The sequence below is a fragment of the Varanus komodoensis genome, unplaced genomic scaffold (assembly GCF_004798865.1).
Source record: "Varanus komodoensis strain SLA01 unplaced genomic scaffold, ASM479886v1 scaffold16, whole genome shotgun sequence".
NCBI lineage: Eukaryota > Metazoa > Chordata > Lepidosauria > Squamata > Varanidae > Varanus > Varanus komodoensis.
The window spans coordinates 5,386,402-5,400,552 of NW_025335468.1; the positions used below are offsets into that span (position 1 = coordinate 5,386,402).

Sequence of the window (14,151 nt, forward strand, 5' to 3'; positions counted from 1 at the left end):
ATGTCTTTGAACAGGGGCAATGAATGTTGGCTTGCCATTTGTGGAGAACTGGGTGGCAGAGGGTGTGAGCCCTCCAGCAGGTGAATTACAGGCCCAAGCAATATTGTAGCTACTGAGTATCTTCATGGGATTAGAATATCTCCAGTGCACAATGACCTGTTTTGGGACCACCATTCCATCTTTGATGTATCACTTAATGAACAGACTTAACACTCTTGCTGTGCCAGTAGGTACTCATTTGAGCACAGTTTGATGAGAGAGAAAGAGTTGTGGTAGCTCTTCCTATATCCACTCTTAATTACTGGGGTTTCCTGAGTATTGTTCCCCCCCAGCTTTACAGACCACTGAATAGTCCAACAGGGCTCTCTAATAAAATCCTAACCCACATTATACATTTCAGTGTCAGGTCAAAACCAATTTACTCTTCTGTCATTACAGGTCATGATTTTATATTGGTTTTTATCTAAATAATGATAGGTTGCTCTGGTTTAATGTTATTTATTAGTATTTTATTTCTTTGATGTGGTTGTTATTCCTTGGTATTCCCTTGTATTTTTGTGATTGTTTTGGCAATGGATTTCATGGATAGTTGTTTTAATATCTGTAAACACTTGTAAACCATTCTGAGAGCAAGCGCTGAGAGAATGGTCTATAAAAACCACAAATAAATAGGGAAGGCTGCCCATTATTATTACCCTCCTCCTGTGCCATGATGCTCATGGTTCACTCTTCCTTCTTCCTACCCTCCTGAAGATGCTTCTGTCAGCCTCACTACAGTACGGGCATAGTAGCCACAAGAGGTTATGAGTGCAGTTGCAACTGTGGTGCCCCCTTGTGCTGTCTGTGCGCACTTGCATAGACATAACTAAGCATGTAGAGATGCAGACTATGACACAGTGGTGGCCTTCTCAGTGGGACACAGGATTGGGCTGCAAAATAATCAAGAATAAAGCCAGCACATAGGCTACAAGTCAGAGAATTTAGAGAAGGAACCCAGAGAAAGGCTTCTTACTTAATCTAAGCTGGCACCCAGGAGCTGGCATGTTATTCCCCAAAGATGCAATGCTGGATGAACAAAAAGCAAAGGCAGGGTAACTCAGGCACTCCAGAAACAAATATAGCCTAAAACTGAATGTTGTTTTTGCAGGCATTTTCCTAGATAATGTGGCAGGCATACAAAACATAAGCTCTCCAACCAACTGTGAAACACAAATGCCAGAATTAATCACTTAATGCCCTTTGCATTAGGATAAAGCATGCGGTTTAAAATACAACAGAGCACTTTTAAATGAGAAACTGCTGAATACTGGAAAAAAGAGAGCAATCTCCCACATCCCAGTAATAAATGCAAAAGGAAACTTACCTTGTAAAGATTCATAGAACCAATGAGAATAATGACCAGGAGGTTTATAATGTTTCTGTATCAGGCTTATGTTTTTAAAGAAGCAAACTGATAAAATCAAATTAAAGGCATCTTGGCAAAAGCGGACACCTATGTGGAAGATGCTGTGCACTGCTGGTGGTTCCTGTAACTAAAGACATATCTGTAGTGTGTCTTCTCTGCAGTTTCCACTCTCCATTATATGCAGGGCAAACAAAGACACTCCTTACATTTGTGGAAAATGTATTCTCTCAAAGGTATTCGGATACCAGGCCTCAGATTTATATTGCCACATTTTTGGCCAACATGTTTCAGAAGAGGCCACTTAGCTCTCTCCAAATATGTGTCAAAGAATTTTTCCAACGGTTCTTCTGTCTTAAAAATTCTTGGAGCATCTTAAGACAATAGTAGTATCAAAAAGATTATTTGTGTCATATTTGAAGAAAGGTGAGTGCCCCCCGGGAGTCTTTTTCAAAACGTGTTGGCTGTAATAAACAGCTTTCATGCACCTGAGAGGATTTCTCCTTCTGAGACACCTAAGTACCTTTGCCTCTTTCTGTTTTCTTACCACATTTATAGCAACCTTTATTGCATGGAGGGGCCCAAGCAGCATACCTGCCATTCCGAGCTGGTCTTCCATTCAGGCATTGGCCATGCTCAGACTTTCTGAACTTCAGCAAGGCTGCTCTAATTTCTGACCATGTCCTTTTAATGTTTCAGCAACTATCATGGTTGGCAAAAAAAACTTTTCTTCTAGTAGGCAAACTGCATTTATAATTAAATGAAAGGGTTTCTGATATTATGGGGTTAATGTTATCAGACCAGTAAAGAACAAAAAGGACACATAATATGCCAAAATAGATGTAGTTTGCAAAAATAATTTTCTGAGATGGGTGCAGGGAGACAGGCTTTTTCTTGTAACTGGAACATTATTTATTAAACTGAGATTTTATCTCGAAGCTGTTATGAAAATGCCTGGCCTAATATGAAGCTAGCATTTGTTTAAAACGCTTAACTATCTTGTTCTTTAAAGCTGAAGGAGGAAAATATTTTTTTAGTTTTACAAAAGGCAAAGAGAACAGAATAGGCCTCCACTTCCCAAGTTATTTCGCCACCCCTTGTGCAAGCAGTTAGTCACCTCCATTGACACCCTAATGGGAAGGCTACCATAGAGTTGCAGAGAAACTAGAAGGAACACCTTTATGTACCCACTTCTTACTTACACTTGACACACAATGGCACTCCATGTGCTTAAAGACATCCAAAAGTATGTTGGCAACTAAAGACAAGACATTTTAGCATGCTGTCAAACTAATAGGCTTCGGCGAATGGGGCGGCATAAAAATGTTTTAATAAATAAATAAATAAATAAATAATAGCATATTTCTGCATTAGTGGTGAGGTGAAAAATTTTCATTGCCTCCTTTTCGGTCCTTTGGCAAAAAGCAGATGTTCGTTTTCCAAGTTCCCACAGCAGTGTGAAGGAAATGATGGGCATCTAAGTATTTCTCTCCCAACTTAACTCATGTAACAACTGATCCCAGCATTGACAGCAAAGCATATGGAACAGATGCAATTCCTTTTATTAGGGGGATGTAAAGCTTTGAGTTGCACAGAATTCTAAGGTAAACATTTAAGAGATGTATTAGCTGAAAGGATGAATGTACCTCTTACTCATGACATGGCTCTGAGTTACATGCTACAGCATGAAGCATTTAATAAATACACCTCTTCCTATGTATATGATTTTTAGAAATTGCAAGGGTAAGTAAGCAGGCCTCTCAGCTGCTCTGACATCCTGAAGCGGCTCACTTTCCCTCAACTTTTGAAGCTTATGCTACAGCTCTGGTAAATGGACTGCCAGTTTTGCAATGTGACATGTAAGAGAAATAGAAGGAAGATTGTGTTTGCAATATACCACAGTAGCTTTGAGGATGTTTCTCAGATTGCGCACAAGAGATTGAATTTGATGGATATTGCCCCTTCCCCCACTTAAAAAAAACCCCAAGTCAAATTCATCCTACATTTTTATTAGTTTTTCACATCACAACCCACAAGTCATTCAGCCAGATCTCAGGTCTTTAAGATAAGTTCATATTGTGCAAATGCACAGAGGAATATTGGACAGAGGAGTCTCTTCTCGCCACCCCACACATTTTAACATTGATAAATGCCAGCAGCAAACAACCTGAACGCGCCGTTAACTCTCTCCAGTTTCTTGAATGAGCTTCTGAGTAACAGGAGCAGTACAGGGGAGGGAGAAGGGACATTCCTTACCATATTTTGAACAAGCTGTATTTATAAGCTTTATTAAAAGCACTGCCAGTGACTTGGAGTAGTTTTAAAAATTCACCGTTCTCCAAAATCAATATGATTCTGATGAACTTTCATCCCTGCTTTAATTAAAACTACAATCCCCAACTGTGTGGAAGTGGATTTCATCTTTCTGTAATTTCCTTTGAAGAGGTTAGAAGCTGTGGCAAAACTGTGGGGAGAGTGAAATCCCTCCCTGAGCATGATCTGCATCCGTAACCTCAACTGTCTAGCTTGTGGATTTCTTGCAGCACACTGGTCCACGTGAATGGAGTATCATATATTCCCCCTGCTCTTCATTTCTCCAGAGGGGCATAATTCAGGAGCTTCTCAATCAGATCCACATGGGCAAGCAGCATTCGCCGACAGCAGTATCTCTTTAGCCCCAGAGCATCTAAGGCATCACTAAGAACAAAAAAAAAAAAGCAGGAGTGTGTTTAAAAGGGCAGCAGCATGCTGAAACCAGACCCCAGACAAATAAAGGTGAAGAATTCAAGACCTTGCCCATACAGTAGAAAGAAAAAACCACGAGACCAGGAAAATGAGTCCCTCAGGGATAATTGAGCAAAAAGAATGCTCTTGGAGGAGAGGTTGATGGTTGCTGTGTTAGAATTCTGTAGTTTTTACTTTGATCAATTACTGCTTTAGATTTTTTTTAAGATGGAAAAATGTCCCCAAGACGTATGCAACACTGTGTCTTGACCATTTACAGTCTCCCCACACTCCACTCTTACACACCTGTTAACATTTCTGGTGTCCTAGAGAGAAAATCTTGACATCTGCCTCTGAACAAGGCTTGCCTAGCCACAAACAGCATTTGTTGTTTGGTTCTAAAAAGCAAGGCTATAGTACCAGGGGCAGGTGAATTGCAAGCTTGTGTATCTGACTATTCCTAAATTCACTTCTTCAAAAGGCAGCAAATATGTAGAGCAGCATTTCTGCCAATACCAGCCTCCAGAAGAGATTATATTCAACATGTGTTTACCTTCTTACCACACCTACACTTAGGGTTTCAGTCTTATAAGAAATATACATAGTTCTGGTTTTGAGAGGCTTTAAGGCGACCCTTTGCTACCCTATCTCTCTTCCAAATAAGCTCCATTCTTACAACTTATTGAAAGTGAGTGAACAAGGTGGCCCCATGCTGAACCCAAGTGAGTTCAATTGAATGTCTGCACAGCATTTATGTTTATACAAGAGTATACATGTAAGACTTCCTCGGTACAAATATCATACCGAGGAAGTGGGGGTTCTTCTCTGTTGCTCCTGAAGGCAGGACAAGAATAAATGGGTGGAAATTGCATGGAAGATTATGACTGAAACTTCCTAATGATAAGAGTTGCTGAACAGACTGCCTTATGAGATGATGGGTTCTTGTTCACTGCTGAAGTTGCAGCTTGCATTACAGATCCTGCATTCAGCAGGTAGTTGGATAAGATTAAGACTGCTCGGTGTAACTTTATGATTCTACGGCTCATGCCTACTTCATGGCCCCTTTCCAAATTCAATACTCCAAACATTCTGATACAATTTCATTTTTATAGCTTAATAAGAGGATAAAAAACAGGCCCCTATCAGAGCAGCTGGCGATCTAAAAAAACAGGAAAGGAATCTGAAAAAAGGAACAAGAATATGCAACTGATATTCAAATAAAGAATAGAAACCAAGACTAAAAAGAGAATTTTAAAAATGGTCAATAGTATCCCAAAAAGTACTGATTCTTTGCGAAACAAAAATAAGGGTGGTTTTCATAGAGCAAATAAATCGACAGGAAATGCCAGACTGAAAAGGGCCAAAAAATGAATTGGCATGAAGAAATCCAGGACAACAGAAATAAACAACATTCTAGAAGAAAAACTGATGATAGCAGGAGTGGTAAGATGCACCAAGGAGGAATTCCTGTTACGCTTTTGGTCAAAAAAGAAATGAGCATAAAATGAGCATCACCTATGAGAGGTATGTGCATGTGTCAACAGGGCTTCATACTGTATTAATGTGTACGCATGCAAAAGCATGTCTGCATGCTATCTCCTCTCACAGGGTCCCTGTTAGTTCATATGTGTAGGTGGGCAGTTTTTCCTCTGTTGCAGTGTTGTCCTTAAGTACAATTCCTTCCTTCCTTTCCAGGAGTAAATGCAGCCATTCATTTATGAGGGATATAATAAAGCAATGAATTAGACACCAAAGCGGTGTTAGTCTGTGGCTTCTTCCCAGTGATATCTGCCATTTTGAATAGAGGTTCTTCTTACTGTCATAGGGTCATCCTAGATTCTGTGTCTTGTAAGATGGAAGGTTTGGAGACTGAGATTGGCTGCTGGCTTGAGAGATGTTTTCTCATTAGGATAGTCATTCCCAAGATCAACCCAAGATCACTGGTGTGGATGTTCAAGATTAGGCTGGACGTCCACATGGTGGGCATGTCGTGAGCAGAGCCAGTTGGTGCCGGAAGTCAGACTAGATGGCCCAGAAGGCCCCTTCTGACTTGCTCTGTTTTCTATGTTTCTATGTAACCTTCCACCTTACAAAAGCAGATTCTCTGGTCTCACCACTGACCTTTTAGGTCAGCATACTTTTTGTCCCATTGAGTTTCTTGCTTTCAGTGGGGCTTAATTAGCTGGGATTCACACAACTGGGCTGTAGACGTACTCAGGTAGCAACATTTTAAAGAAAGTTGAGATTTTCCAAGTCTTACTAAAGTATTGTTCGTCATATAGGAAAGGAGTACATTCTGCATTTGAGAATTCTGCTCATGATTTATGCCAGAGGAGCACACACAGAGAGAGTAAGTTTTCATTTCCATGATGGGTCTAGCATAATTCACATTCAATCTGAGATGTGAACCACTCTCAGATCAAGTAGGTGGAAGCTATAAAACAGAAGTAGGGAACTGATGATCATAAAAATCTGATGCCTATCTTAGAGGCCTGTTGACCTTACAGGACTCCAGAACAGGCATCACTCTCAGTACAGTGTATGACCTCACAAGTTATTCAAATAAAGGTTTTAATAGCAGCTCAATTCCAATATTAATTTTAAAGTGCTTTAGGGCACAATCCTATGGCCTCCTGACATGGTTTGGGAGCCCAGAGACTGGTCGGAAATCCCAACTTGAAGGTCCTGTGACATTTGTGCTGTAACTTTAAAGGCTGAGCTCCCAGCCCAGCCCCACTTGCAGTAGCATAGAAAGAAACATGTCAACTACCTCTCCAGGATCTCAACTGGAGAGGAGGAAGAGGGATGTGCTGTAGGTGGCAGGGAGGGGAGTAAACTGGGGCCAATGGTTTACATCACACCCTGATGCTGCCCCAGCCTCCTCCCCTCCCCTCTGTTCCACTTCATCTAGACAACCATTTTCAGCCATCTAGATGAAATGCAAGATCACATTGCCACGCTGTTTCATTCCATGCAATGGATGCATGAAAGCATCTGAGTGCTAAGGCTTATGTACACTGCAGCTGGGGGCTATTGGACTGCGCCCTTAAAGATTGCAGCACACTAAGCTGCAATCGTATATGCACTTCCCTGGGAGCAAATGCCACTGAACTCCACAGGGCTTACATTGACACACACACACACACACACACAAATGGGCTGCTAACCTCCACAGAACTGCAGAATGGTTTAACAAACGATTAGAAATATTAACCCATGATCTAGTTTTTAAAGCTTCTACAGGTGATACATATTAAACCAAACTTAAGATGCTCTTGAATGTGATTTCTTTTTCTAACAGTTTTAAAGATGGTCTGAAGAAGCTCAATGTAAGTGAAAAGCAGAATTTTCAAATACTGCTGAATCTCTCCATCCCCAGACTAGCAAATTATTCAGTTTACCTGACCCATTTCTTGCTACAATAAATGATTTTAACAATATCTGACATATATATATCTGCCCCAAAAATTGTTAGAAGATAGTTAGCTAGCAGAGCCAAGCTCTGCTGCTAGGGGAAGCTCAAACATGCATTGTCTGCTCATTTTGTTAATGTAAGATCATACAATAAATTGCAAAAAGAATCAGATTTAAGTCCACAGCATGCATGCATGCATGCTTTCATTCATTCATTCAGGTAAATGCATAATGCAAATACTGTATTAAAATTCTGCCAAATCTCAAATATTAAATCCATCACTTCCAATTCCATATTTGCAATAAAAATAATTATCATAACACCGAGCAACAAAGCAGAACACTGTATGGGCAGGCTCTACATTCTACCTAGTTAAGGAAGAAAACCTGTCTTTTCTGCTGTATAATTTTGGTTTGCTATCTTCTGGCCATTTAGAGTGTATTACACTGGGGATGCCTGTAGCTCCCCAAAGCTGGAGGGTTACGGGTGTCCTGTACAGAGTGAGAGGAGCACAGTTGCTTCGGCCAGCTAACTGCAGTGTTTCACAGGGGGAGGGAAGAAGGCTGAGATATGCTCAGCCAAGGCATGTCCCGCACCTCTTTCCCTCCCTGCAGAAACCACCCCATACCCATTCCCTGAGCTCACTGTTATGACTTCAGTGAAGCAACTGGCCCAGTTCTTTCTACCCCAGCTGTGGGAGAGGGGCAGGAGAGGGATCTGAGCACAGAAAAAAAAGGTAGGCGCTCTCTTGCAACCTTGGATCTGGGAACATGAAAAAAGAAATCTTATGGCCCTCTAGATGTGGTGCAGGGGCTGCAGGATTGCTCTTTTAAATCTCTTACTGGAAAAATAATGCTAGATGGCTGCCCAAAGGCAAAGTGCACAACATTTAGATATGAAATATGAACAAGTATTGCTTTTAACATACATTAAGAACTGCTAGAACAAGATTATGTTCAAAACACCCAAATTAGCTGATAATTCTATGTGATTTAATAACATAAAGGAATGTGGGAATGTACATATGGGATGCTAAACATGAACAGCTGAGAAACACTTACTGTGCTGCTCCACACTGTTCAAGCATCTTAAACTAGACTGTTGCTGAAAGGGTACCACACTAATTGGGACTGCTGTTCAGATGACACAGCACAGATCTAATGTTCTAGCAGCATCAATATGCCACAGGAGAGCTGTAAAAATAAATTGACTTACATTTCAAATGATGAAATTCAGGCCAAGAGTTAATATCATATGGTCCGTGGCTGTGGCAGAGGGAGATGGGAAGCTGGGCCATTCCATCAGTTCTGCTGACAGATCACCTCCACTGCACTCCTCCCACTAACTCTTTTTATTCCAGCTGGCCAGTATAAGAACTACCTGTAAGTTTGCTTTTTCCTTCATCTCTCCCCATCCCTTTTCTCCTTTTGCTCCAGCCTGTGGAGAAGACCATCTTGTTTTACTGATTATAAGTAAGCTACTCTAGGAGCCTTTTTAGCAGACAAGCAGGGTAACACCCCCCGCCCAATTAATAAATCAGAAAAAAACTGTGCATCCTATATCAGCTCCTTGGTATTCTAAAATATCATGTACTATTTAAGATGCTCCAAAATACAAATTCATCTTCCTGTTCAGTTTCTAGTTTTTGTAAGCACAGAAACCTTTATGGGAAGCATGACAGAGAGTTCAGGTATCAGAAAACACCTAAAATTAGTCTTTAATTTTATATTCTTGGGTTTCCTAAGAACTCAGAATGTCCCAAGCACTTAACTGAAAGGTCAGCTATGGTGACAATCATATACTCTTACATGGGTGTAAGTTCCACTGAATACAGTTGCTTTACTTCTGAGTAGAAATGTATTGAATTGCAATCTTAACAGCAAAAATACAAGGGAACTGGGTCTCTGTGTTACACTGAGATACAAAAGTTGGGTAATGCCATCTACCATTCATTGATTTTTTTGCCATGTCTTGCAACTCTATCTCTATGGGGCAGATGGAAATGTTCTAACTCGGTTTGACATGCACTTCTCACTTTCTCAGTATGCTTCAGGAATAAGTGAGAACGCACTTATACCCGGAGCTAAGCAATGCAGGAGCGCATGCTCTGTATGCAGAAAGTCTCAGGTTCAATCCGAGCTTCTCCAGGTAACCCTAGGAAAAAAGGTTCTGCGTAAAATCTTTGGAAGACACTGTCAGTCTGGATCAAAAATATTGAGATAAAAGGACCGTCTGGTTTCAGTATAGGACAGATTCCCAAATTCCTATCAATAGAACCATCAATTTATTATCTATTTAAAATTACTCTTAGGCTATATCATTCCAAGAAGTGGAACTGAAATTTTCGAACAAAGGAATGAGAATTGCATATTCTTTTCAATGTGGTTTGTAAACATTCTCCCTTCAGTTTCTTATTAGACCTAAACCCTCCTTCCTTGACCAGCTCTCAATCACTGACAAAAAGTGAAATAAGTGATCTGTAAGACTACCAAAGCAGGAGGAGGAGGAGCAGGAAAAAGGAAAAGGAGATAAAATCCAATTTATATCTGCCACTGTTCAATTGCTTGCATCAAACCATATCTAAGAAAAGGTAAAGATAGCTTACTATGTCTTCAGTGCAGTATTCTTTTATAAGGAGGATACTTCTATGGTACTTCTGTGGAAGCATCTTTTAGGGTGAAATCCTACTGTGATGCTATAGACCCCTGAACCTGCAAGCACAGTCTTTGTACAGAGAGCCGGAGGAGCAGTAGAAAATATCTACATCTTCCCATCTCCCTATCCTGTATATTTTGCCCATCTAGCTGGAGCATTTCAAAGAGGGAGAGGGTCTCAAAGCATTTCAAAGAGGGAGGGTCTGGAAAGCCTTCAGGATAACTTTCATTGTATCCCCTCCAGTCTCCTCCCCTCCCCACCTCCTAAAAAAACCCCTTTTCCCCTCTGCAAAGTTGTTTTCCTGCCCATGAAAAGGAGCTGGCACAGTTCTTTCTACACTGGCTGCAAGGAGGAGGGGAGCTGGAGAACTGTTTCTGATACAGGAATCCAATGGCACCTCAGATGTTGTCCCTTACTTGGTCTGACAGAAGTGATCCTTGTTTATTACCAAAACTGAGGAGCATTATGTCAACACTGAATTTTCTAAATAACTCTGGTTTCGAGTAGTTGAGGAAATGCCTTCTCTTGTAACAGTTGAAAGTCCTCTTTCAGTTAACACTACCTCATGCGTAGAGAACAAAGAACTGATGGCTCACTAGATATTGCTGGACTCCATCTGCCATAATCAGGACATGCTGGCAGATGGACATCTCAACAGCCACAGATTTCCCACCCCTGTCCTGAAAAGATGGTGATGAATAGGGCGTCGTTTTTTTTTAATAGCGATGCTCTCAGTGTGGAACACTGGCTAAAAAGCCAAGCCAAATAACTCTCTTGCTTTAGAAGGTGACATGGAATTAAACATTTTTATTTCAGATGGCATTTGAAGAACTTCTCATATTGCTGTTTTAATTCTGTGGTTTTTTGGGAGGGAGGGGATATCTCTTGGACTGATTTCATGTTACATACCGAAGTTTAATGTCAATACTGCCGTCACTGAAATGATATTGTAAATGATATTGCAAGTTTTGTAATTATTAAAAATCTTAAGAGGCAAAAATGTAAGAAAAAGAACACGTACCCTTCTGTATATTCAGCTTGCAGGAGGCCAAGGTAAGCTTCCCATTTGTTTCCAACTATTTTGCCGCAAGTGAAACATCTGATGGGTATAATCATTTTATACCTAAGGAAACATTAAGGAAAGGAAAATAAAACAGAAAGCACATGATTTGGTGTATCTTGATTCCTGAATGGAATATATGGCCCTATGGGTAGCTTGGATTTTCCAGTCTGAAATTAGACACAGAGCGCCAACCTCAAAGCTGCAAATAGGGAACTGACATTATCCCACTCTCCACCAGTATGGAAAAACCCCTACTGGCTGGCCTGAGGCTGGGATAGCAAGCTTGGAGAGGGGGGATGGGGTCATTACAATGGGTGGGAAGAGGAGGAGACTGGAAAAACAAGGATATGAGCTATTTTTGAAGCCTCTCCAACTCTCTTCCTTTCCAAAACGGCCCAGCTAGACAGGCAAGAAAAATCAAGGGAAAAATGCAGGGTTTGAAGATGGAAAGGCATTTATCACCTCCCTGTTTCTGCCACCTCTCCCTCTGCACAGGGTAACCGTAAGCCTCTGAGTTTGGTGGCTCATCAGCATCTAAGGCACAGCCAAACAACTGCACCCTTAAGTCTGCAAGGCCAAGCATTTACAGCCTGTTACTTTTCAAGGGAAGAAATATAGTGAAGTCAACAGGATATAAAAGTGATTACCTTAAGCTGGATTGTGCCCTTGTTTTGCAGTATCTTTTTAAAAAATTAACTCTACAATCCAACTCTGAACCATTTCCTCAGATCCAAGTGCCACTGACAGAAAACAGTGTGGAAGCACCTTATCCTTCAGAATTCTTGAAGTGGGTGAGGGCAGAGTGCCCCAAGTAAGCAAAACCAAACTATATGTGCAATATACTTCTGAGTAAATATATTCATTGTCATATTTACTCTTAGACTTACTGAAGGTGTAGTCCCTTAACCAGCAAGGGAGCAATCCTATGTCCTCCAGACAATATCTGGACTGTCGTAAGATGCTGCAAATCTTTTCCTCTAAGCCAAAAGAAAGAACTGTGAGCTCAAAGATCTCACTGTGGATATTCCCTCCCTTCCAAGGAAAACTTCTCTTAGCAAGGTCTCAGCTTCGAGGTGCCACAAGGTTCATAGCAAACACAAATAATCTTGTGGCACTTAGAAGGCCAACATTTAATATACTGTTAAAGATTTATGAGCTAGAACCCATATGATCAAAGCCACACAAGCTATGAACAAGTTCTTAAGGTAGTTTTTAACAATATTTTAACCAATGGGGATTCTCATTGTTTTTAAAACAAGTCAAACCAGTTTTTTTCCAGGTGCTTTCAGCATCGATATGGAGTTGGAAGTAATTCTTGGATTACTGGAGTCAGAGTTGATAAAATGTACTGACTCTGTCTCCTAATAAATTTAAATTATAATATAAATATATAAGATTTCCTATTTCACAAAAATAATTTGAAAAACCTATTTTTCCAGGTTATATTTTCAGGATATAGTTTCATTTCACATATTAGTAAAAGTGGCACTCCATGAAAAAATTCACAATGGCTAAAAGTGTTAACAAAGTTGTTTTGTTTTTGAACGCTTTACAATTAACAGATGGGAAATATTGTGTGTGTCAATTTATTACAGAAGATGATAGCAAAAAAGCATGTGCTAAGAAAGTTAATACTTTTTGTGGTACTGATAAAAATGAACCTACAAGAGCATCCAATTTAAAACGACACTTGCTGTGTTTTCATCCTAGTGTTTTAAGTTGTGCATGAGAAAGACTGCCATACAGACATCTCATCTACTTCAGAGCTAAAGAAAACATCATTAATCTACTAGGGGCCAAACGCGACTACCAAGAGTCTTTACATCTGACAAAGTTGACTGCTTTCAATCAATATAGGAAATAATAAGTAATATATTCCTATATTGCTATACAAATAAAGGACTGGGAGGTACCATACATTGATAAGTCAGAAGTTTTATGTAGGGACTGCACAGTTTTTAGCACGGAGGGGGTGAATGAGCTCCCAGAAAAGCTGCCATTCTAGCCTAACTATCGGCTCAGGGTCGGGCTGCCAGCAGACAGAAACGTGATCCGGGAGGCGAAAAGGCCACTCCCGTTTCTACCGAAGGTGGCTTAAACCTGCGGAAACGATTTCGCCCCGCTTCCCGCACCCGTTCCTTTCACAATATATGATTTACTAGCAGCGACCTTAAGCCGCTCCCTCCGCTTGTTCTGAGTAGGTGGAAAGGTGTTCGACACAGACGCGCAAACCCAAAGCACAGCGCAGCGCCAGGCTCGTCCTCCTTCCACCGCGGAAGGAGCCGGACAGTTTGCGCGCTCGACCCGCATCCCGATCCCGAGAACACTCACGACGTGCCCCGCGCGCCACACTCAGCCCTCCAGCTCGACGCGGCGCCGCACGCTTTGCAACCGCCGCGCCACGCCCCCTCTCCGGCCACTACTCCTCCCCCCCAAAAATGGGGGTGTTGTGTTTCCTAGCTTCCGAGGCTTACTTTAACCTTATACTGCGCTCAGCGATAACACCGGGAGGTATTCGTGGGAAACAGCGCAGTCCGTTACCGGTTGGGAAATCGTGCTATTCCTTTTTTGTTTCATGTTTACTCCCAACTCCTCCCCAGAACGACAAAGTGGTACATTCCAAGAGGTACGGCGTCGCGGTTGGCTCAAGATAACCGCGTTCAGTTAGAGAGCTTCGCGATTCTCGTGTGCGCGGCGTTGAGTGGCAGCTGAGGCGTTCGGATTGCAGAGCGCTGGGTTTAGGCAGCTGAAGCAGCGGTTCACTGGAAGCAGCGAGTGAGTGTCAGGTATCCCCTTTGGATTTGCCTTGCTTTGCCACTGCGTTCTTTTGTAGACACGTGTTACTAGAGTTCTCTTCTTTTTTTTCTGATGGAGAGTTTTTAAAAGGGGCGA

At 41.4% G+C, this 14,151-nt stretch overlaps 1 protein-coding gene across 5 annotated transcripts; it reads right to left on the reverse strand.

Annotated features, from left to right (window-relative positions):
* Positions 1–3,395: 3,395 nt before the first annotated feature.
* Positions 3,396–13,770, reverse strand: POLR2L (RNA polymerase II, I and III subunit L). Of its 5 annotated transcripts, XM_044426118.1 has the most exons (4): positions 13,591–13,607; positions 12,147–12,236; positions 11,218–11,319; positions 3,396–4,099 (listed from the first exon to the last, which is right to left on the reverse strand). In XM_044426118.1, the coding sequence occupies exons 3-4, from the start codon at positions 11,310–11,312 to the stop codon at positions 3,991–3,993; spliced, it is 204 nt and encodes a 67-aa protein (XP_044282053.1). In that variant the 5' UTR covers positions 11,313–11,319; positions 12,147–12,236; positions 13,591–13,607; the 3' UTR covers positions 3,396–3,990. The 5 variants fall into 5 exon arrangements, with proteins under 5 accessions (XP_044282053.1, XP_044282057.1, XP_044282054.1 ...); XM_044426122.1 differs by lacking the exons at positions 12,147–12,236; positions 13,591–13,607 and adding an exon at positions 13,734–13,770; XM_044426119.1 differs by lacking the exon at positions 12,147–12,236 and having other exon boundaries at positions 13,591–13,666.
* Between the last annotated feature and the right edge of the window lie 381 nt (positions 13,771–14,151).